Genomic DNA, 23,500 nt, shown 5'->3' with positions numbered 1-23,500 from the left:
CTTTTCTTTCCAAAATTTACTGCAAATCTGTCTTCAAAATAAAAATGGAACATTTTGGTTTGGGTCAAACACAACATTTCATTGAACCTGAAATGCATTCACCCCCTCAGTTTTGAGATCAACACAAAATATTAATTATTAATTATTAATTATTAATTATTTATTATTATTTATTATTATTATTATTATTAGGAAAGGCCCACAATCCAAAAAATGCAATCTTTATTCAAAATATCTCAGGATTTAGCCCAAGAACCACTTGTTTGCACAGCTTAATGTTCCCGTCTCTTATAGCTCTGAATAAATTCTATTCTTTTATTTATATTGTATACACTCTATAATCATGTTCTCCCTTGAGTTTTCTCTTTTTGAGATCATGCGTCAAATTCCCAATCCCAACTCCACTGATATTTATATAGTCACATCAGGAATGAATCTGATCCTAAATAATTAGTGTCTGTAATTTCATCCTTGTATCTGCTTTGTTGGCAGAAATTTTATTGTCTTTAGCTTTTCTATACTGTTCTTATGACATGAGACCTAAATGGCTCATATTTTATAATAGCACTACATGACCAAAATTCCAACTGAGGTTGCATCAAGCCTATCTAGAGCAGCATTATTGCTAGAGCTGATGGAAAAAATGTCAATGGGAAATTTTTTCTCTGTCAGAAAATGCTGATTAATTAAAATCAAAACATTCTGTGAGAACATGTTGATTTTGATGAAACGTCATTTAAAACAATCTAAACAAACAGTTCTGATATGGTCTAAATGTTCTATTCTGTTTCTGGTTAGAGGTTATCAGAACTTATTGCAACAAAACATTTGAATTTATGTATTGAAATAACTTTTTGTTTCAAAGTTTATTTTAGATTAGATTATTTATATTATATTATACATTATAACTGAAAATAAAAAAGTCAAAAACCTAACAAAACATTTTGATTTTCTCAAAACTAAATATTTCAATTGACCCAAAACAAACACAAAAAAATTAATTTTGCAGAAAATTTCAAAATTCTTTGATTTGTTCCAATTCAGAATTAACACAAATTTCAAAATTGTGGAAATCCTTCAAAATGGAAATTCCTGTTCCCATACAGCTCTGAATGTGACATTGCTGGCTTTCATGTGCTCACCCTGTCTCTGAATCCAAAAATAGTAGTGGCTTTTTTCACAACCATGGCAATCTCCAAGAGCATATTTAGTTTACTATGTGACCTCATATCAAAATATTTCTCAAATCAATTTTCAGCTAGCTGTCTCTATTAACCTCCTATCTATATATATAAAAGGTGCTTTGAGATTAAGAACAAGTGTGATCAAGCCCTTTGAGAATAAGAATGTTGCACATTGTACAATAGTTGTGCGTGTGTTAAAACATTTAAAATACCTGCCACCCACATATAATTTGTTTTGTCAAAATATCTGCCAACTTGAAGCGTTCACGGATGCATGCAAATGCAGTGTATATAATATCAAGGTTGCCAGTAATTCACAGATTTTCAAGACCTTCCTGTTACAAGGCTGTCCCAATCATAACTACTTCACTCAGCCCCACGGCAAATGTTAAATAGTGCATGACAAATAGTGCAATGTACTGGAGAAGCAAATCAGAAGGTTCATTGCCTCATAACACCCATATAATAATCCAAATCTCTTTAATATAGCAGATTGGGTAAGGGCAGTTCAGCACAGGAAGAGTCTTTATAGTTCAAGCACAGGACTGGGAAACCAGGAACTCCTGGGCACATGGATGACATTTTCAAAAGAGCCTAAATGATTTAAGGGACTAAGTCTTATTTTCAAAGTGACTAAGGCACTAAGAGTAAAAGTCTCACAGACGTACAATGAGACTTACTGTATGTCTACACAGGAGCTGTAAGTGTAATTTCCAACTTGGGTAGATAGACCAGTGCTAGCTTTAACCAAGCAAATGTACTAAAAATAGCAGTGTAGCTCATTTGAAACTCTAGGTATGTATTCAGGGCAGCTATTCTGTTCCTGCTGCCCATGCAGCCATGGCTATGCTGCAATTTTTAGCATGCTAGCTTGATTGGAGCTAGCACTGATATGTCTATCCCAGCTGGAAATTACACTTCCAGCTCTAGTTTAGACATACTTTTAGACTATGTCTACAGTATGAGTTGTGGTGTGATTCCCAGCTCTCGTACATACCCTTACATTAACTCAATGACAGCTAGTGCGAGTATGTGTACATGAGCTGGGCATCACATTACTGCTTCATAGTGTACACGTAGCATTAGACTCCTGAGTTTAAAAGTAACTGTTAAAAATTACATTTAGGCACTTTTGAAAAATGTTATCCAGCTCTTGATTCTGACACTGATTCACTATGTGCTCTTTGTGGGTATTCACCCACGAAAGCTCATGCTCCAATACTTCTGTTAGTCTATAAGGTGCCACAGGACTCTGTTGCTTTTTATGTGCCCTTCGGTAAGTGTGTCAGACCCACATTTTCAAATGTTAGTACCTAAACAAGATTTTCATTATTTATAATATGGTAGTGCCTAGAGGCCACAACCAATACTGGGCCCCTATTGTGCTAGACACTGTAGAAGCACAAAGGGAGAGAGATCTTTGCCTCAAAGAGTTTATAGCCTAAATAAACAAGACAGATGAATGATGGGATGGGAAACAGAGATGAAATAACGTGTTCAAGCCCATTCAGCAGTTTTATGGCAGGATTGCCTGTCCCACAATCAATAGGTGGCTTGATTTGCTTTTGCACTGAGTACCCCCATCTCTCAGTGGGAGATAATATATGTGGACCTTTAGCAGGACTGAAGCCAAAGTTTGTAAAGACTTTTGATGATAAAATGTCTAAATCTAATAGTAGAGTGAGTTCTTAGAGTGATTGCTTACTTAAAATTCTATTCCAATCATCTAGGCTCAATAGTAGCTAACTATTTTGTTCTTTTGAAAAAACACACCTTAGTGTCGCTGGTATAATTTCACAATGCAGATGACCAGGATAACCATGGAATTTGCTGCATCGCCTTTTGCTTCAGACTTTGGATTTCTCTTTCAAATTACAGCTCTTTATTATCTTTTCCACAGACAAAGTCCACAGTATCTAGCTACTACAGCAGCAAAATGCTTTCATGAATCACGCATTAAATTAATGTAAATTTTAGTTCCCAATAACATCTTTATTTACAGCAGTCACATAGAAAATGACTATTTGCCACAGTTATATAAATGTTTACAGAACCAGGCTTTATCAACACACAAACATGAGTTTTCTCAGCTGACTAAAATGTCCTCACATCAAACAAATGTAAGGCCAGTCTGGTGTCCTAATAATAGTGCACGATATTTGCACTGCCATGTTAGAGATTCAGGGCTGATTTCTGATTACAATGTGTCATATCCTGGGTTGCTAAAGGCTTGGGGCACTGCAGAGATCACTATTTATTCTTATGAGAGTAGAATCTAGAGGCTACAATGAAGAGTGAGGCCCTATTGTACTAGCTGCTTTTCCAACACATAGAAGGAGTCGACAATCTTTCAGTCTTCACAGTCTAAACAGAGCAATAAGACAAAGGATAAGAGAAGCAACAGGCATAGAGAAGAAAACTGTCTTTCCCAAGGTCATACAACAGGTCTGTGATAGAATCAGGAGTAGAATGCAGTTCCCATCTAGGGCACAGCCCCAGCCTGGACTATGCTACTTTCCTTCTCAAGGACTAAGCATCCAAGCCCTGGGATGGAAAGGGTTTTCTGCATCCTATTTCTCTCAACAGTGACCCTTTTTGTTGATGTAAGTGAAGGAACTATGGGTCACCAAAAAGCTTCCATCTTGTCTTTGTTAGTCAAACAAACTGGACCGGGGAGGCTCCAGGCACCAGAGCAACAAGCGCGTGCCTGGGGCCGTGGGGTGGGAGAGGGGGACTGTCGGTTGCCGTGAGGCAGCAGTCCGACTGCCTTCAGAGGCGCATCTGCAGGAGGTCCGCTGGTCCTGCGGTTTCAATGGCAATTCAGCAGTGGGTATGCCAAAGGCACAGGACCGGTGGACCTCCTGCAGGCATACTGCCCAAACTGCGTTACCAGCGGACCTCCCGCAGGCGTGCCACCAAAAGCCGCCTGACGCCATGCTTGAGGCGACAAAATACACAGAGCCACCCCTGATTTCATGCCCCACTGATGGCAGATTTTGGCAACAGACCATGAGTATCCCTATAGGCTCCACCACACACACCTCACTGCTGCCTGCACAGAGGGTACAGCCAGAGTAAAGATGACATATGCAAGAAACCCATCATTGTGCTGATTGCCAGTTGCTATTTCAGTCTTTTGGGACCATTGGCAGCTAGTGTAACTTAGAACTGCATCTCATCTGCTTGTAAATATTTACAGCACATTGAACAAAAATGAAAAAATACTCATATAGTTATAGTTATTTTTTTTATGGAAGACCCATCATGATTTTATATTGTCTCTCTTTAGTTACTGAAAAAAGGCCCAAATGTGATGCTTTAATTTGACTACTTTCCTTCTCTGATTGTCTCATCATTGGTATGGTACAGGCTATGCTAGAAGTGCTTCCCAGGCTGTACCTACTGGGAGGACAAGGGATGAGGAGCCAGTCTCCAGAAAGGATAAACACACATGGAAATGTACGCACACCGATTCAAACTACATCACTCTGTTTTTTCTAGCTCTTTGTTCCCTCCATAATGTTTTTTAAATTCTCCAGCAGGGCATCAGATGCATAATTAACACCAAACGAAAACTAAAGTTATTGTAGCAAAGTACTGAACAGCAGGAAGGCAAGGCTTAGGAGTGTTATTCAGTTTTAGCCATTCTTTCTCAGTTAGACATTATACCATTATTTTACCATTGTAAATTAATTATATTTAGTGGCAAGAGCATTTACTCCACACAGTATTTCAGACAGATTAAATATACAGCAGCTAAGTCATATTACATCTGTCTATGTGATAAGATTGCCTTATGGTCCTTCAGTACGAGTCCTAGTAATGCAATTGAAAATAGCATTTCATTTCACAATACAAAAGAAAGCTTTGAGGAGAAAAAAAGAAAAGTGAAAACACCTAGCATATGCTAGAAAGGACAAGAATTATATCATCCTTACATTTACAAAATATATGTATATATACACAATACTGCCTTCATAGTAGTGGTGGGAGATTTATGCTATTAGAATGGATTATAGGTTTTGCAGGGGAAAGTGGATTGCTTTTGTGACAGGAGGCAGGGTTGTATTGTGCACTGGTTATTTATGTTTTGCATGTAGGTTCCTGATTAGAGCTGACCCAAAAAAGGAGAATCCCTTTTTGCCACATAATGTGCACTTTTCAATAAAAGAAATGTCCCAAAATGGGTCAAAATATCAAAGATACAAAATTTTTCACAAGAAAGGTTTTATTCTGTTTTAGGGTTTTTATTTTATTTGTTTGCTTTCTGGCTGCTGTAGAGGCCACTCAGCCCTCCAGTCTGGGATATTGTAATTCACTTTTCCTAAGTAGACAATTAGTTCTCAAGGAAGCAGCAGCTGATACCATTGTGCAAACTGGCCGCTGCTCAATGTACAAGTCGAAGAAAGCATATTTCACCAGTATTCCACAAACTGAACTAGAACCCCATTCTGTGTCAGATCCGAGTCAAGGTTCTGATACTGGTCTACAAAGCTCTGAGCAGAATAAGGTTACAATTCCTTCCACAAATTCCCCATCTGGTTGTGACTGTCCCAATGACCAAGAGAGCAAAAATAAACTCAAAAGAGATATAAGGTCGAGGTTTCTCAACACAAGCCGGACCTCACCTCTGGGTCACCTTCCCTAAGGAAATCATCTTCAAGCTATACTCCAAGGTTTACCTTTTCACCAAAGATTCCTCAATACCCAAATTTGATGAACAAGGTAAATATATGTTTAAAGTTTCTGACTACAATTTAACACAAAGTACATCAGAGAGTTATTCATCCTTCTGAATAAGGTTTTTCTTTTCTACAGTTCTTATTTAACTCCTAGATGCCACAGTAGAAAGCATAGAGGGATGCAAATCAGTTGATAGCTGGGAATGCGTTCTATCCACACAGCCTGAACTGACATCTGGATCTTACCTTGTAACTGGGGCAGGAGGAGGTGGGTAGGGGTAAAGCACCAAACTTCCTTCAACAAAGGGTCATATTAGCTGCTGTGGTGGCATAGGCCTTATTTTAATTGTTTAATTCAGCATCTGATGAGACCAGTTACATTCTACATATGTCTGCAAAAGACTATTATTCACCTTGTGGATTACTTTATCCACAGACTGTATGGATGCTATCATTATCTTCTCTCCTTTACTGATACAGTTATCCTTAAATGCCCCCTACCTCTGCGTTATTCTTACAGCTCACCTTGGTTTACAGATGACCTTTGACAGATTTAGCAGGTAAAGAGAAATCTAAAGAGCGTGGGGCAGAAATTCTCCTCAGAATTTCACTGATTGTGACATAAAGTATTTTTATAATTTTACTACTTGGTTTTGTTGCAGAGGAAGAAATATCCCGTCTTCTACCATGTCACCCACAATGCCCTAACCAGTAGGTTATGTTGCCAAATCACAAATGGTAAACAGAGTTGCACCTTACAAGACCCAGTAATAGTATCTGTCCTGCTTACCTTCCCATATGGGGGTACCATAGGGTTCTGCTCTGTCATTTCCTTTATTTAATGTATATGTGAAGCCCTGAAAAGAATTACAAAACACCTCTGTTCCATCAATCCCAGATAATGTGGGTGATCGTTTTCCCAGTGTCTAGTCAAGACTAAAGCTCAATCTAGATGAGACAGAAGATGGGGAAAAACAACTAAAGGAAATGAGAGAGGTGATATCTCCCCTTTTATGGATGGAGTGTGCCCACACCTTTTCTTATTGAGGATCTGGAGACCATACAAGATATCCAAAAAGAAGATGTGTCCAAAAGGGTGTTTTTCTCCATCTGCAGTTGGCAAAGAGTTAATGATTTACTTAATGATTTTTGACTCACTGAATTTATCCATGCATTTGTTACCACCACCACCCTTCTCACCCCCACAGCCTTCCCCCCCTCAACACCCAAAAGGATTACTGATCTGCTCAGAAACAACAGTTAGTGACAAACATTATGTTCCTTTTATAGTACTTAGCAGTGCTTTGCACAGAAGCCACTTTATACCTGGGTTTCACAGGCTTTTAAATCTTAATCTGTGTCCAGTTCAATGTATTGGTTGTATAAAGCTATTTATGGCATGGGTCCTCTGTATCTCAGAGACCACCTCATCATTGTGGCCATCACTTGAGATCAGCTGAGATGTTCCATTTGAGAGTTGAGAGCAGGAGTGGCTCTAGGTATTTTGCCGCCCCAAGCACGGCAGGCAGGCTGCCTTCGGCAGCTTGCCTGCGGGAGGTCCCAGGTCCCGCGGATTCGGAAACATGCTGGTGGGAGGTCCGCCAAAGCCGCAGGACCAGCGGATCCTCCGCAGACATGCCACCGAAGGCAACCTGCCTGCCGCCCTTGCGGCAACCAGCAGAGCGCCCCTGTGGCTTGCCACCCCAAGCACGTGCTTAGAGTGCTGGTACCTGGAGCCGCCCCTAGTTGAGAGCAAAGAGTTTTCAGAGGACAATCCTCAGATTGTGGATTTGCTGCCCCCTTGATCAATAAACTCATGATGTGTTGGTCTTTCAGATCATGCATCAAAGCCTATCTGTTAACCCAGGCTTTTTCTGAAGGATGGGCTTAAGGGAGGCTTATTTTGTTTTGTTTTAATTCTGAGTAAAATGTGTTGTTTAAAATTTTATTTTAATTTAGCATGGCAAAGGAATTATTTTGCTGGCAACAGTTAACACTGGATTAGTCTGATGTATTCTGTGCAGGTTTTGACTGTTCTATGCATCTAGTCATTAAATATATTTTATAAATAGGAAAAAAATGTATACATCAGTCTTATGATCTAAATTATCTCTTTTCAAATGACAGATTCTTTGTTTTGCTCCTATTCAGGAACTTCTGTTATCCAAGTGACAGCTACAGATGCTGATGATGCCAACTATGGAAACAGTGCCAAAGTAGTGTATAGCATCCTCCAGGGACAACCATATTTCTCAGTGGACCCAGAGACAGGTCAGCAACCCTTCTTGTCTTACTTGTCATAATTACAGAAATACACACAGAGATCAAGATCCTTCTCACTCAAGTATTTATACCCAGTTTTATAAAAATACTAATTAAATTGTTCAAGTACTGTTTAATATATTCCAAAACTCAGAATGAACATGGACTATCTATCTGGTTTTAAGCAGAAGACCCCCTTGATTTCTGCTTGAAAACTGATGGTGTGATATGGCCCCATATTATTAAGGCAGTGAACCTGCAGCACCATAAAATGTAAGTTTTATTTTCTTAAAGTAGTAGGAATATAGAGGTTATTTTATACCTGTTTTTGGCACGGGTGAGACCACTACTGGAATACTATGTCCATTTCTGGAGTCCATGTTGATACATTGGAGAGGGTTTAGAGAAGAGCCCTGCAAACGACTACAAGATTGGGAAACGTAACTTATAGTGAAAGACTCAAGGAGCTCAATGTATTTAGCTTAACAGAGAGAAGCTTAAGGGGTGACTTGATCACAGTCTATACTAATCTACTTGGGTTCAGAAATCTGATAATACAGGGCTCGTCAATCTATCAGACAAAGGTATAATAGGATCCAGTGGCTGGAAGTTGAAGCTAAACAAATTCAGACTGGAAACATGGCACAAAAAATAATAATGAAGGTAATTTACTAACAGAACAATTTATCAAGAGTTGTGGTGGGTTCTTCCTCAAAAAAATTTTAACTAGAAGATTCTAGAAGTTACGTTCTAGTTCTGCCACAGCTAGTGGACCTAAAATGGGAATTAATTTATAGAAACCCAGTGACCTGTGTTATGCAGGAGGTCAAACTAGTTGATCTCAGTGGTCCCTTCTGAAGTTAAAACCTGTGAATCTATGGAAGTTTGAAACAGTGAATCCAGGATAATACAGAATTCTGCCCTGTTAATGAAAAAGTGGTATAATGCAGAGACTATTCCAGGGTTGGAGCGAATAACCTTATCAAAATAATAGCCAGGGAAACTAGCTGAATAGCTTTCATTAATGTAACAAACCTAACATTTTTTTGTCATCAAAAGGATAATTATACGGATTTAGCACAGTCCAAACACTGAATCATCCACTACTATATTTCTCTCTTTTCTTGCAATCACATTAAATCAGTCATGGATTAAAAACCTTATTTGAATACACCTTCAATTTTATTTGTTTGCCTGGGATTAACATCTGTACAACATATTTTACATAAATCCATTTTAAAACTCAGAGATTAAAGTGTTTTTTTTCTCCTCTCTTATTCTTTCTCCCCTTCTTATCCAAGGAATAATCAAAACTGCTTTACCAGACATGAGCAGAGAAAATAGGGAGCAGTACCAAGTGGTCATCCAGGCCAAGGACATGGGAGGCCAGATGGGAGGATTATCAGGGACCACTACGGTGAACATCACACTGACTGATGTCAACGACAATCCACCTCGATTCCCCCAGAGTATGAAGCCTTTAATAGTTCTTCTGTGTTTCAAAACACTTCTTTAAAATTGTTTTACCATCACCATCTGGGATACTTTTTTTTCACATCTACAGCTGCACTGCTGTGTCTGCTTATGCTGCAGCTTTGTCAAAGCACATGGGAGTCTACTTTAAAAAAAATATAAACTTCCTTAGCAGAATAAACTTACTTCCCAAACCCTTAAAATAAGTTCAACAGGAGCCAATAACCCATAGTAATTGCAATGTTATACTTGAAACAATGTATAGTTACAGCAAATGTATTGTAAAATACAAGGTCAGCTTTTCAGAATAGCTCAGTATCAAATCCACTTGGGCATCTAAATAAGTGGCCTGGTTTGCCAATCCTCATAATGGGTGTTTCAAAAATCTGGCCCTACTTGCATGCGTTGAGTAATTTTGATAATCCGGCCCATATTTTACATGATTATATTTTTGAAAGAAAACCCTTTAGGCTGCAAAACTGGCAACCAAGGAAAAGTGGGATGGTGCAGGGGATGTGCAATGTGATGTCTCTTTAATCCTAGACTACTTGTTTAAATCTGATCCCAAACTGATTAGCAATCAAAAGTTGTTAAAAGCAGCACTTGATGACTGCTTGGTAAGCTATATGAAAAGAATTCACAGTTTCAGTTCGGTATCTGCTAGGAAAATATCCACATTATTCAATTACTATTGCCTTTGGCTCTGATTGGGATCCTTGCTTGCCCTCTCATCAGACATACCAAAGACTGAACAAACATCAAGACTAATTTAGAGACCACCTTTCTGGATTTATGGAAACTTGTAAGGCACTCAGATACCATGGTGATGAATACAAGCAAAATAACTAGTCACCCAATCCAGAATGGATTATTATCTTGTGAGTTTGCTTACCTAATGACCAGCTTCACAGAGCAAGCTCAGGCCACTTCTTTCTAAACAGAACACTCCCATTTGATTTTAACAGGTTCTGATAAAAAAATCAACAACACACAATAGCATATGGTCCATGATGTTTTCAGACTGGAGGTGTTGAATCCAAAGATGAGGTATAGTTCTTTTCACTGAATTACACACTTGGACATGGAGTTGCAATTTAAAAATAAAGGTTAAGTAATAGTAAATAGCTGTAATGTAACTTTGACATCTAAAATCCTGGAGCCTTTGTTCCTGCTGGTAGTCTGCAAGGTTAGTAAAGGACCAGTCTAAAGTCTATTGAAATCAGTAGGAGTCTTTATGCTTACTTGAATGGGCTTTGGATCAGGTTCTTAATTAGAATGAAAGTCAGACCAGTGAAGAGGCCACATACAAGGCCCTATGCAGTGTACTGCTTAAACTTCACTGAAACACAGAAGGTGATATGGAAGGCCTTATCTGGGCTGGACACACTGGGGTGATTGTAACCTTGCTAATGACCAGTCCTCCCCTTTCTTGCCTTGCTTCCCAGGATGCTGGTTTCCTGCTCCTCCTACAAAGCAAGACATGAATGGAAAATCTACAGGTTTTTATTCCTCCTCACACAGTCATGAACTGCAGCACATTTCCAAGGAGACTGATTCTGAAAATCTTTGCCTTGCCTCCTTCTCTACCCAATTACCTCCGTTTATGTGAGGCTATAGGATACGGGGAAATTAGGCCCAAAGGTCAGGAAGAATTTGCATGTGAAAGAGACAGAAATGAACTCCAAAATCTTGAAGAATAATTTGATTTATTGAAGGGGCTAGAAAGAAGGGAAACTGACAGACTCTAGCGGGAAGCCACTGTGACTTGGACTAAGTATGTAAGGATTGGTTTTTAAAAGGTACAGTGGCCCCCACATAACTAGTAGACCTGAGCCAGGAACAATATAAATGATAAGAAGGACAAGAGCCTTACAGAATTGTACCATGTGCTCATGAAAAAATAGACACTTCGGGAACTGAATTATACCCTAAACCAAGCTGATTAGCTTATATGCTGACAATATGCAGGTCACTGACATTATCTCAATTACAGTGATGGCTTTCAGAATAAAATTCACCCAAAGAAGGCGTTGCCCTGGTATTTCTGGACTTCTCACATCAGGGAAAAACTGAAGTGTCATGACAAAGTTTGTGCTTATAGGATTTCTGGCTCAATTGCCAGGATGAAAAGTTTAGATAAGCCTACAAACGGAAAAGGTCAGCCTTTGGAAGGCTGGTTGTCATAAGGTCTAACTTCTAAACAGTTTTCAGCCTGTTGTGAGAGAGTAACATGAATATTGCAGTCTCACTGGTTGCAGCCCACCGCTAATTATAGGATTGATTTTCTAAGCACCAATACAATTCACCATCATACTATATCACCCATTTTTTCCACAAATCTCTAAATATAAGACATTTCCATTAGTCAGAGATCATGATTTAGGTGCATGACACTGGGCATAGAGACTCACTCAACCTGCTTTAGGCCACACAAGGATCTGTTATGATCAGTGTACTTGGGAAAACTCAGAAACTGCTCTCTCACTGTGCCCCAAAATGGATGAGAGGGTAGAGAAGGGCTATGGATGCATGAGGGAAGAACTAGTCACATCAAGTGACATAGGCTGTATCTGCTATAGGCTGGTGTAGTTTGTACAGTCTGTCTGTTCGTTAAACCACTCAAATAGGGATTCTACCTTCTTCAGGCACACTGCCTTCCCCAAGGTTGTGTTGGTCAGGCAAGGCTTCACAATATATCCTACATGGGTACCAGTTTATAATTGCTACAAGTGGCATGATGCTAGTAACTAAGTAAGCTGTACAAATGACAGATAACAAATATTCAACAAATTGGCATGCAAAATGTCTGCAAACTTCTCAGACCTACTTCTTACTAGTAAGTATTTGCCAACACTGTTTTAAGAACTATTTTAACCCCGTATCTTGTGAATTGAAGTTCACGTTATATTTCCTGACTGTGATTATCAAGGGACTCATGTAATATTATGCCTGTTCTGCAGGAGCATAACTTTATAGTTAGTCTTTTGGTGCACAGGCTGGGAAAAGAGACATTTAAAATTTACCTTCTGTACTAAGATGTGCAAGGTTAAAATTCCTTTGTCAATAGCATGCAGGCTAGTAAAACCTGATTCCACAAGCATTAACAGAAATCAGGGATGAAATGTGTCCAAAGTGAATTAATTCAAAAATCTGAACACATTTGTACAACTTTCATACAGTTCAAGCAGTTAGCAGGAATATTAAATATTACATATCTCAAATGCTTTTTGCAATATATTGTATTATGTGTTTCCATGAAAAACTTATATCTCACATAAAACACACTTAAAGCTGTTTAAGGCAATTTCAAAATAGAAAACCTTGTCTATTGTATTTTAGTTTCTTCCTCAGATCTATTCTGTTTTATAAACTGTGGTTCCTAGAAAAAAAAATAACTGACGGTATCATTGAAAAAAAATGTGTAGAAGATAGACAAAATAAATAAAGACATTAACTACTCAGGGTCATAATCACTGCTGTATTATCGTGCTTCTATCTATGTTCCTTTCATCTGAAGTACAAAAGAAAAAGTGTATAAAGAATACAGTACTAAGTGCCTTTGAAGTGTCACACTTTCATAAAAAAAAAAGCAAAACTTTTAATTGAGAGTCAAGCCTTTTTTGTTTTAAAGTTTACTCCTGATGACTAAGAGCACTTTTCTTAGAATGTTTCAACTTTCAAGGCAAGTTAAAAAAAAAATCTAGGGGAAACAAATGGCATTTATTATTTAGAAAGATAAATGACTAAAAAAAGTTTGATTTAACTTTTCCAGGTACTTACCAATTCAGCTCGCCTGAGTCCGCATCGCTTGGGACTCCTCTCGGCAGAATAAAAGCCAATGACCTCGATGTGGGTGAAAATGCTGCGACTGAGTATAGCATTTCCAATGGGGATGGCTCAGACATGTTTGATATCATCACTGACGAGGACACACAGGAAGGGATTATAACCATCAAAAAGGTTTATTTTTGCTCCCTCTCTTTTTACTACACTTAACACTCCAGGTGGTTTTTTTCTTTCCTCAAAGGGGAGGGAAAAGGAAAGTCTCAACTGGGGTCACCTGCTGAGAAGCTGTATTGGTTTTGTTGTCCTCTTTCTTCATCAGCTATTGTTATTCCCAAGGCTTGGGGGAATTTACTTCGCATGTCACTTGACATAAAGCAATATTCTCAAGAGCTGCTGTCTATCAAAGACACACTCTCACAAACAATAGTTTTGAATCAGAGGGGTAGCCGTGTTAGTCTGGATCTGTAAAAGCAGCAAAGAATCCTGTGGCACCTTATAGACTAACAGACGTTTTGGAGCATGAGCTTTCGTGGGTGAATACCCACTTCGTCAGATGCATGTAGTGGAAATTTCCAGGGGCAGGTATATATATGCAAGCAGGCTAGAGATAATAAGGTTAGTTCAATCAGGGAGGATGAGGCCCTGTTCTAGCAGTTGAGGTGTGAAAACCAAGGGAGGAGAAACTGGTTTTGTAGTTGGCAAGCCATTCACAGTCTTTGTTTAATCCTGAGCTGATGGTGTCAAATTTGCAGTTTCTCTTTGAAGTCTGGTCCTGAAGTTTTTTTTGCTGCAGGATAGCCACCTTAAAGTCTGCTATAGTGTGGCCAGGGAGGTTGAAGTGTTCTCCTACAGGTTTTTGTATATTGCCATTTCTAATATCTGATTTGTGTCCATTTATCCTTTTCCGTAGAGACTGTCCAGTTTGGCCGATGTACATAGCAGAGGGGCATTGCTGGCATATGATGGCGTATATTACATTGGTGGACCTGCAGGTGAATGAACCGGTGATGGTGTGGCTGATCTGGTTAGGTCCTGTGATGGTGTCGCTGGTGTAGATATGTGGGCAGAGTTGGCATTGAGGTTTGTTGCATGGCTTGGTTCCTGAGCTAGAGTTACTATGGTGCGGTGTGCAGTTACTGGTGAGAATATGTTTCAGGTTGTCAGGTTGTCTGTGGGCGACAACTGGCCTGCCACCCAAGGCCTGTGAAAGTGTGGGATCATTGTCCAGGATGGGTTGTAGATCCCTGATGATGCGTTGGAGGGGTTTTAGCTGGGGACTGTATGTGATGGCCAGTGGAGTCCTGTTGGTTTCTTTCTTGGGTTTGTCTTTCAGTAGGAGGCTTCTGGGTACACATCTGGCTCTGTTGATCTGTTTCCTTATTTCCTCGTGCGGGTATTGTAGTTTTGAGAATGCTTGGTGGAGATTTTGTAGGTGTTGGTCTCTGTCTGAGGGGTTAGAGCAGATGCGGTTGTACCTCAGTGCTTGGCTGTAGACAATGGATCGTGTGATGTGCCCAGGATGGAAGCTGGAGGCATGAAGGTAGGCATAGCAGTTGGTAGGTTTTCAGTATAGGGTGGTGTTAATGTGACCATCACTTATTTGCACTGTGGTGTCTAGGAAGTGGAGATTGGTCCAGGCTGAGGTTGATGGTGGGGTAGAAGCTGTTGAAATCGTGGTGGAATTTTTCCAGAGTCTCCTTCCCATGGGTCCAGATGATGAAGATGTCGTCAATGTAGCGTAGGTCTGACTACCAAAAGGAGGCCGCCAGACAACTCTCCAGTACCAAATTCTACAGGCCACTTCCCTCAGATCCCACTGAGGAATACACTAAGAAACTGCAACATCTACTCAGGACATTCCCTACACTAACACCCGAACAAATCAACATACCCTTAGAGCCCCGACCAGGGTTATTCTATCTACTACCCAAAAACCACAAACCCGGAAATCCTGGACGCCCCATCATCTCGGGCATTGGCACTCTCACTGAAGGACTGTCTGGATATGTGGACTCTCTACTCAGACCCTATGCCACCAGCACTCCCAGCTATCTCCGTGACACCACTGATTTCCTGAGGAAACTACAATTCATTGGTGACCTTCCAGAAAACACCGTCCTAGCCACCATGGAGGTAGAGGCTCTCTATACAAACATCCCACACACAGATGGAATACAAGCTGTCAGGAACAGTATCCCTGATGATGCCACAGCACAACTGGCTGCTGAGCTCTGTGTCTTTATTCTCACACACAGCTATTTCAAATTTGATGACAATATATATCTCCAGATCAGTGGCACCGCTATGGGCAACCGCATGGCCCCACAATATGCCAATATTTTTATGGCCGACCTGGAACAACTGTTTCTCAGCTCTCGTCCACTCACGCCCCTTCTCTACCTACGCTACATTGATGACCAGTTTCTCCTCCCTTGGTTTTCACACCTCAACTACTAGAACAGGGCCTCATCCTCCCTGATTGAACTAACCTTATTATCTCTAGCCTGCCTGCATATATATACCTGCCTCTGGAAATTTCCACTACATGCATCTGACGAAGTGGGTATTCACCCACGAAAGCTCATGCTCCAAAAAGTCTGTTAGTCTATAAGGTGCCACAGAATAGTTTTGAAGTAGAACCATGAGAACCTGGAGGGGTTTATCATCTGAACTCTGCAGTATGGTCCACAAGGGCTTGAAGTGAACAAGTTTGATGAACTCACACCTTTAAAGAGAACTCAGTATAGATAGCCTGTTCTCCTGTAGCCTTCCTGTCTCTCCAATGAGGAGTCTCTTTTCTAGAGGTGCAAGAAAGGTTCAACTCAAACTTCTAGCCAGGGCCGGCTCTAGGCAGCAGCGCTCCAAGCATGTGCTTGGGTGGCACTTTCCAAGGGACATTCCAGCTTCTTTTTTTTTTTTGGCTTGGGGCGCAAAAAGCCAGGAGCCGGCCCTGAGCGGAGGTGAGCAGCAGTGGTGCGGGGCACGGGGAGCACCGCAGGAAGTAACCTTGCGGGGAGGAACTGTTCCCCCCAAGCTCACCTCCACGCCACTGCTGCCTGCTCCCCCGAGTGCGCCACTGCTCCACTTCTCCCCCCTCCCTCCCAGGCTTGCCGCACGAATCAGCTGTTTTGTGGCAAGCCTGAGAGGGAGGGGGGAGAAGCAGAGCAGCGGCGGCACATTCAGGGGAGCAGGTGGAGTGGAGGTAAGCTGCAGCGGTGGGGGGCACGGGGAGGGCCGCAAGAAGTAACCCTAAGGGCAGCAGAGGAACCGCTCCCTCAAGCTCACCTCCATCTCCTCCCCCAAGCGCGGCGCTGGTCTGCTTCTCAGGAGAGAGGGATAGGAGGGGAAATGTGGCACACCCGGGGGAAGAGGCGGGGCTGGTGATTTGGGGAAGGGGTTGGAATGGGACAAGGAAGGGACAGAGTTGGGGCAGGGCTGTGGGGAAATTTTTTTGCTTGGGGCAGCAAAAAACTTGGAGCCGGCCCTGCCTCCAGCCTACTTGAAATCTGCCGTTTCCATCATACCTTGACAGTTACATGACATGTCAATAGGTGCCCTTGGATAAAAGGAATATACAAAACTTGAATTCATAGACAATCTGTGATTCTTTAGGGCTTAAAATTGGCCAGATGAGCATATTGAAAACTATTTTGATGTTATCTGAATACCCATTTTAGGCTGTAGCACTACTTTGGGTTTGTCCTTGAGACACATCATATGGGGTAACTCCTGATACTTTCCATTACAGCCATTAGCCTCAATTATTTTTCTACTGAACATGTGAACTTCTATAAATATGAATAAAACTTCAAAACCCAAACCTTGCATGAACATAAATCCAAACTCATTTAAGCTTCATTAGCTGAGAACCTTTGCAAAGTGGTTCTGATAAAAAATTGGCAGTCTCATTTTGAAAATAAAATCAGTTGAAAAAAATGGAAAAATTATAAGTTATTTTCACATTTTTATGCAAAACAGAGCTGAACACATGTGGCCTGGGCTACTTTAATTACAGTACTTCCTAAATTTGAGTGCTTGACTTTGCAACCTTAACTTATTTTAAAGTAATTTTTTGGAATATAACTAATAATTGATTCAAAGTTAAATCTGGAGCTAGAACAACTCGTTCTTATTTTATTTTGATACAACAATATGCTGGATATCATAGTCAAGATCTCTGAAAAACTCAGACCCAAATAATTCATTCTATTGCACTTCTGATTGAGTCAGTACTAGATTATAAATACAGTTTTATAAATCATGTTTATAATTAGAATCCTATAAAAATTATATACATCTTTGTAAGAGATGAAATACAGAATAGAATATAAATGATAAAACCAAGCTAGCCACTATCATAGTGATGTAATTATTAATGGACACACTAGTTATTCTCCTAGCTAAACCAACCTAATGTTTGGCAAACAAATAAAACCTTTAAAGAAAACCCACATCACCCATACTAAAACCGTTTCCCTTCTTTTTTCTGCCCTTCTTCCAAGTTTCATCTCAAATTTGATGTACCAGATTGCCATTAGACAAGATTTTTCCCATGGTATTCTTAATACTGGCCATAATAAGGAAATGCAAAAATACACTCATGAGAAAGCTCTAGCTCTAATATTCTGGATTGATTGTTCCAAAAAAGAATTTCATATAAATTGAGGCTGAACATCCAAGACTTTGGAAGCTTATCCCAAATGATGATGCCTTTGAGATTTGCCCATCACTAATATTAATCCCCTTTGCAAGATTTCAATATGGAAAATGTTCACTATTGTGTGTTGTGGCAAGGCACCTTCTCAGTCTCCCCAGCCTCTGCTGCTTTTAGCCCTGGTGAGACAGGCTTGGGTAATGTGGTCCCCTTGTAACACAGGGGAAGTCTGCTTCCCGTATCTCCACCAGTCCTGTTTAGAGTATTTTTATTCTCTTGTGGGAGAGAGTACTGCCTCCCCTCCTGGTGAGGCTCGCTGTCTTGCTGCTCCAACACTCCTGGCAGCAAGGCTCCTTCTCTCTCTGCTCTACCCCCTCCTTCCTCCCCAGGGAAGGGTTTAAAAAGGTCTCAGGCAGCCCTAAGTTGGAATCAGCTGATCCTAATTAAGTTCAGGTAGCTCCCCCTCAGCTGATTGTAATTGCTACCTTGGTAACCCTTTCTCAGCTGAACCTGATTGACCTGTAGTTACCTCCCAGTTGATAAGGAGGAGGGCCTTTTAACCCTCTGGGACTGATTCCTGCCCCTCCTTTGCAGCTGTCTGTCCTGAGTTTATCACAGTGTGTAGAGTATAGCAGATTTCAATTGCTTTGAAACATAACAATTTTCAAGTATGTCAAAGGTTGTTACAAGGAGGAGGAAGAAAAATTGGTTTTTTAACCTCTGAGGATAGGACAAGAAGCAATGCGCTTAAATTGCAGCATGGGACGTTTAAATTGGACATTAGGAAAAACTTCCTAACTGTCAGTGTGGTTAAGCACTGGAATAAATTGCCTACGGAGGTTGTGGAATATCCATCATTAGATATTTTTAAGACCAGGTTAGACAAATACCTGTCAGGAATGGTCTAGATAATTGGTCCTGCAACGAGTGCAGGGGACAGGACTAGATGACGTCTCGAGGTTCCTTCCAGTTCTATGAAAGGAGAAAGTGACTTTACCAACTACCTAATCATTATTACCAAGCTACATTTTGCATAATAAGTTAAAGAATCCCGTGTCCTGTGCCTTAGTCATCTATAATTGGCTCTATAGTGCTGTGACTGATGAATTGTGTATCTCAATGTAGGAACCCTGTGCGGTCTCTCAGATAGGATTAAGGTTGCTAATACGGTCCCTGATAACTCCTGCCCCTGTTATTTTAGTGCTGTAATTTTTTTTTACATTTCTTGTAAACTGACCCCACTTTTTTATTCTTTGCTCTCTAGCAGTTGGATTTTGAGAACAGGATGCTGTACTCCTTAAGAGTGGAGGCAGCCAACACTCATCCTGACCCACGCTTTTTCCACTTGGGGCCATTTAAGGACACGGCTCTCGTCAAAGTTTCTGTGGAAGATGTAGATGAACCTCCAATATTCAGCAGGAGCTCTTATATAATAGAAGTAGATGAAGATGCCAAGGAGGGAACTATCATCGGGCAAGTGATAGCTCAAGATCCAGATACCACCAAGAATGCAATAAAGTAAATATCAGTTCATGCACGGTGTAAAATGCATTAGATGTAGATGCTCATTTCATCTTTTTCTCAAAATGTAGTAAAGCAAATGGTACATGGTCTGATCCTGAGAAGTAAATAGCAGCTTTAATTCCAAATGAGCTCAGTGACAGTAGAGGACACAAATGAGCTAAGTGACAGTTAAGGGCACTGAGCACATTACAGGATCAGATCTACGGTGATCAAGTGGAAATAAATTGAGCAATCAAATATCTGTGGAGAACTGGTGACGGCAAGCAGACTTAATACATCACAGTATGTCTTTTCAAATGGAAAAGTATGGGGGTCCGCAGGGCTGGCGCTTCCATTTAGGCGGCCTAGGCAATCGCCTAGGGCGCCAGGATTATTGAGGGGCGGCATTTTGCGGGGGGAGGGGCAGCAGGTGGCTCTGGTGGACCTGCCGCAGTCGTGACTGCGGAGGGTCCCCTGGTCCCGCAGCTCCAGTGGAGCTGCCGCAGGCATTCCTGCAGACGGTCCGCTGCTCCTGCGGCTCCGGTGAACCTCCCGCAGGCACAGCTGTGGCAGCTCTACCAGAGCCGTGGACCAGCGGACCCTCTCCGCAGGCACAACTGCGACAGGTCCACCGGAGCCGCGGGACCAGCGCGCGGGGCGGCGAAATGGCCATGTGCCTAGGGCGCTAAAAACACTAGCGCCGTCCTGGGGGTCTGGCAAAAGGAAGTGTATAAGCCTGATTATAACAAACACACATTGCTTTGCAGAACTCTCACTTATATCATTCGCAGGGCAATGCTATTTTACTTTATTTGTCCCTATTGGCAAGCTTATATAAGATGTTCAAGACAGTGTATTTCTATTGGATGAATGTGCATCTCTGCTGGTCAATGGCACTCAGCACTCTGCATCACACCTTGCAACAGGCTCAATCAATGAAACAATCCCCTAGAGATACACTGTCTACCATGTTCTACTTCTTAAATATTTAATGATCAACATTTGCACAGCATATCAAATAAGAAATTACTGTGAGAAACTCATAACAATTAGGAGGTAAATGTTTGGTGCTGTGCTACTGCCGTAACTGTTAGCGCATCTGCTATTATTGTCTAAACTGAGATGCATAACACTGACCATTTGTACATTAGTGCATAGACCATGTAAATGATTGTGAAACCTGCTTCAGCTATATTTCTGATTGAAAGTGAGATAACTCTGAATTATTTACTTTCTCAAAGTTCACATTTTGGGGGAAAATAATATCATCAAGCAAACTGTGCATACACTCTTCATTCAACTGGTTTGTGATTAATGGTCACTAGCTCACTAGATCAGAGGATGACTATAAATGTAAGTTATTCTTTTTTGGAAGGAAAAGAGAGATCAACAAATGCAATGTATCATTAATACTGGGTTATAGTCTTGTTGCATTTTCAGATCTAAAAGCCAAAATTTTAAAAAAAGTATTTTTTAGTGATTTTCTGCCCATCCTGAGAAAAATCAAAGGTGCCTATCTTCAGCAAGTGGATGCTCAATGGTTATTGAAATTAAGTCCCTGTGATGGTGTCTGAGGTTTGAGCACTCAAAAAACTGAAGCATCCAAAATCTCTAATCATTCATGAAAATCTTAACAAAGACAATTCAGTCCAAGTTAACTCACTATCCTTCAGAATTTATTATATTTCTGGGCTAAAATATATTTTGTAAAATGACTCATACTGAATATATTCCTATACAGGTGTGTTACCCTTCTATCCTATTTAAGACCAGTGCCATGAAACTGACATTGTACAGGCTATGCTAAGCATATGGAGTTTACACCCCATCTTTCAGAAACAGCCAAAGTCTTAAATAACTTTAACTTGGTATTTACCGTACTCTGCACTAGTTATTCCCTATAGTAAGTACAGGGAACCTTACCATACTTCAAATGTTAAGGTAGCCTTACCTAAGTTAAAACTGGAAGCATTTAATGGTGGTTAATAAGCAAAACTGGAAAATATAATAGAAGAAGGTGATACACACTTGTATTATATCTTGACAGATATTCTGTGGATCGACACACTGACCTTGACAGAATATTCAACATCTGTTCAGGAAATGGGTCTATATTCATCTCAAAGCCACTTGATCGGGAAGAAACCCCCTGGCACAATATCACTGTTATAGCAACTGAAATCAGTGAGTTGGAGATGGCTTATCTGAAGAGAATGTTAGAACACAGAAATTTGGAAATTGTATAACAAATTTCCATTTTAAATGTTTTTACCAGATTCACCCTTGTCTGTCTTTAAAAGTTACAGCCAAGCACATCATTTGCTAACTACAAGCCCGAAAACTCAGCAGGGGTAACTTTTAATACAAAACTTATTTCATGATTTACCTCCTTTTTGCCATATTAAAAAAAAAATCAGAGCTCCACTTCAGCTGTATAGAAGAGGACAAAGTCAACATAACTGGCTTCCTGAGGATTTCCCTTGCATAAATTGGTAGAGAGCTAACATAGTGATTCTACATTGCTCCCTCAGGCTCTAGGAGAGGGGAAATTTATAAGAAAATGATGGCGTGGTTAGAGCATTCCAGCAATCCCAGACTGTCAGAATGGACCTTTGGGGCCATGGGCAGACATTAGATTGGCCTTCAGGCTGCTCTAATTTACGCAGGGATCAATCCAACTGCAGTCACAACCAGAGTCCTGTAAAGTTAGTATATTACCTTTCCCCCCAGGCAGAAAAGAAAATTTGATCTTGTATCTTCCATAGGACCACACCACAGTTAAGTGATGGGCTCTATGACACTATTTTTCTCCTCCTTGCAACTTCTTCCTTTATTTTGGGAAGCAGTGAGATTGACATTGTGTGGGCTGTGATGAGCGTATTGGATACACAGACTATCTTTTAGAATGAGCCACCCCATTTTTTTCTTTAAGAAAGCTATTTTCTCCAAACACTGACCCAACTGCCAATATTTCCTTCACTTTATTTATCCCATTGGCTATGATTTAGCCTAGGAGGTTACTTGCAGTGGCACATTAACGATGAAGGCGTCAGATACATTCTTCCTGCCTTTGTAGTTAGACAGGGCTTTGAATTGATCCAGAAAATTTATCTATCCCTCCTGGATTACCTTCAGTAACTCCATTTTAGGACACAGATTGAAGAAAATAAGCACGTATACACTCACTGCTGATTGGAATACATTGACAAACCAGACACCTTGGATAATTTAAAATTCTGTTTTCAAGTGCAAATCAATTTAGACTGAGGTAGTTTTGCCCTATAACATTTTTCTTTTTAAAATAATGTAATGGGTTTCAAATATGAGTCTTAACTATATTAAATTATGTACCAGTAGAAAACTGAACATAATTGTAAAGATATGAGCATTTCTTATATGTTTTGGGGGTGGAGGAGAAGTAGATAAAATATGCTTGATAATTTTACTTCTCTTTACTGTAAATCTTTCCAGTCCTTATATTCCTTAGCTAAATTATAAATTATTTTCTTGTTCCAGATAATCCTAAACAAAGTAGCCAGATACCTGTCTTCATCAGGATTTTAGACATAAATGATCATGCACCAGAATTTGCCAAATATTATGAAACTTTTGTTTGTGAAAATGCAAAAGCAGGACAGGTAAATGCATATTTACTCTACTAGCAAATTTATGCCTGTGTCTTCTGTTGCTGTTTTTTATTTATTTCTAGAGTTATTCACAACAGAAGCTAACATCTCCATGACAATCCTGATTTGCACGGATGAAAAATAATGCATAATAAATCCTCCTATTGTATTTCCAAATTCAATAGATGTTTCAGGTGGATAAGGAATGCAAGATTTGGCTCTAATATAATAAATACACAATATTTTATTTTTAGGTAATGATTTAATAGTCTTCATCACAAAACTCTTTTTATAGAAGGAGTTATGGATAAGTCACTAAAATTTCATATG

The 23,500-nt window shown here is 40.2% G+C and overlaps 1 protein-coding gene across 1 annotated transcript in view; it reads left to right on the top strand.

Annotated features, from left to right (window-relative positions):
- The window catches only part of CDH9 (cadherin 9), a 126,612-nt gene that overhangs the window by 84,593 nt on the left and 18,519 nt on the right, over positions 1-23,500 (top strand). The window contains exons 4-9 of the mRNA XM_050939953.1: positions 8,018-8,137; positions 9,430-9,597; positions 13,374-13,561; positions 19,306-19,559; positions 21,592-21,728; positions 23,061-23,182. Coding sequence (XP_050795910.1) covers positions 8,018-8,137; positions 9,430-9,597; positions 13,374-13,561; positions 19,306-19,559; positions 21,592-21,728; positions 23,061-23,182 — 989 coding nt within the window. The remainder of the gene's footprint in view (positions 1-8,017; positions 8,138-9,429; positions 9,598-13,373; positions 13,562-19,305; positions 19,560-21,591; positions 21,729-23,060; positions 23,183-23,500) is intronic.

This window comes from Gopherus flavomarginatus, chromosome 2 (assembly GCF_025201925.1).
Source record: "Gopherus flavomarginatus isolate rGopFla2 chromosome 2, rGopFla2.mat.asm, whole genome shotgun sequence".
NCBI classification, from domain to species: domain Eukaryota; kingdom Metazoa; phylum Chordata; order Testudines; family Testudinidae; genus Gopherus; species Gopherus flavomarginatus.
This window is presented reverse-complemented; position numbering and strand designations above follow the sequence as displayed.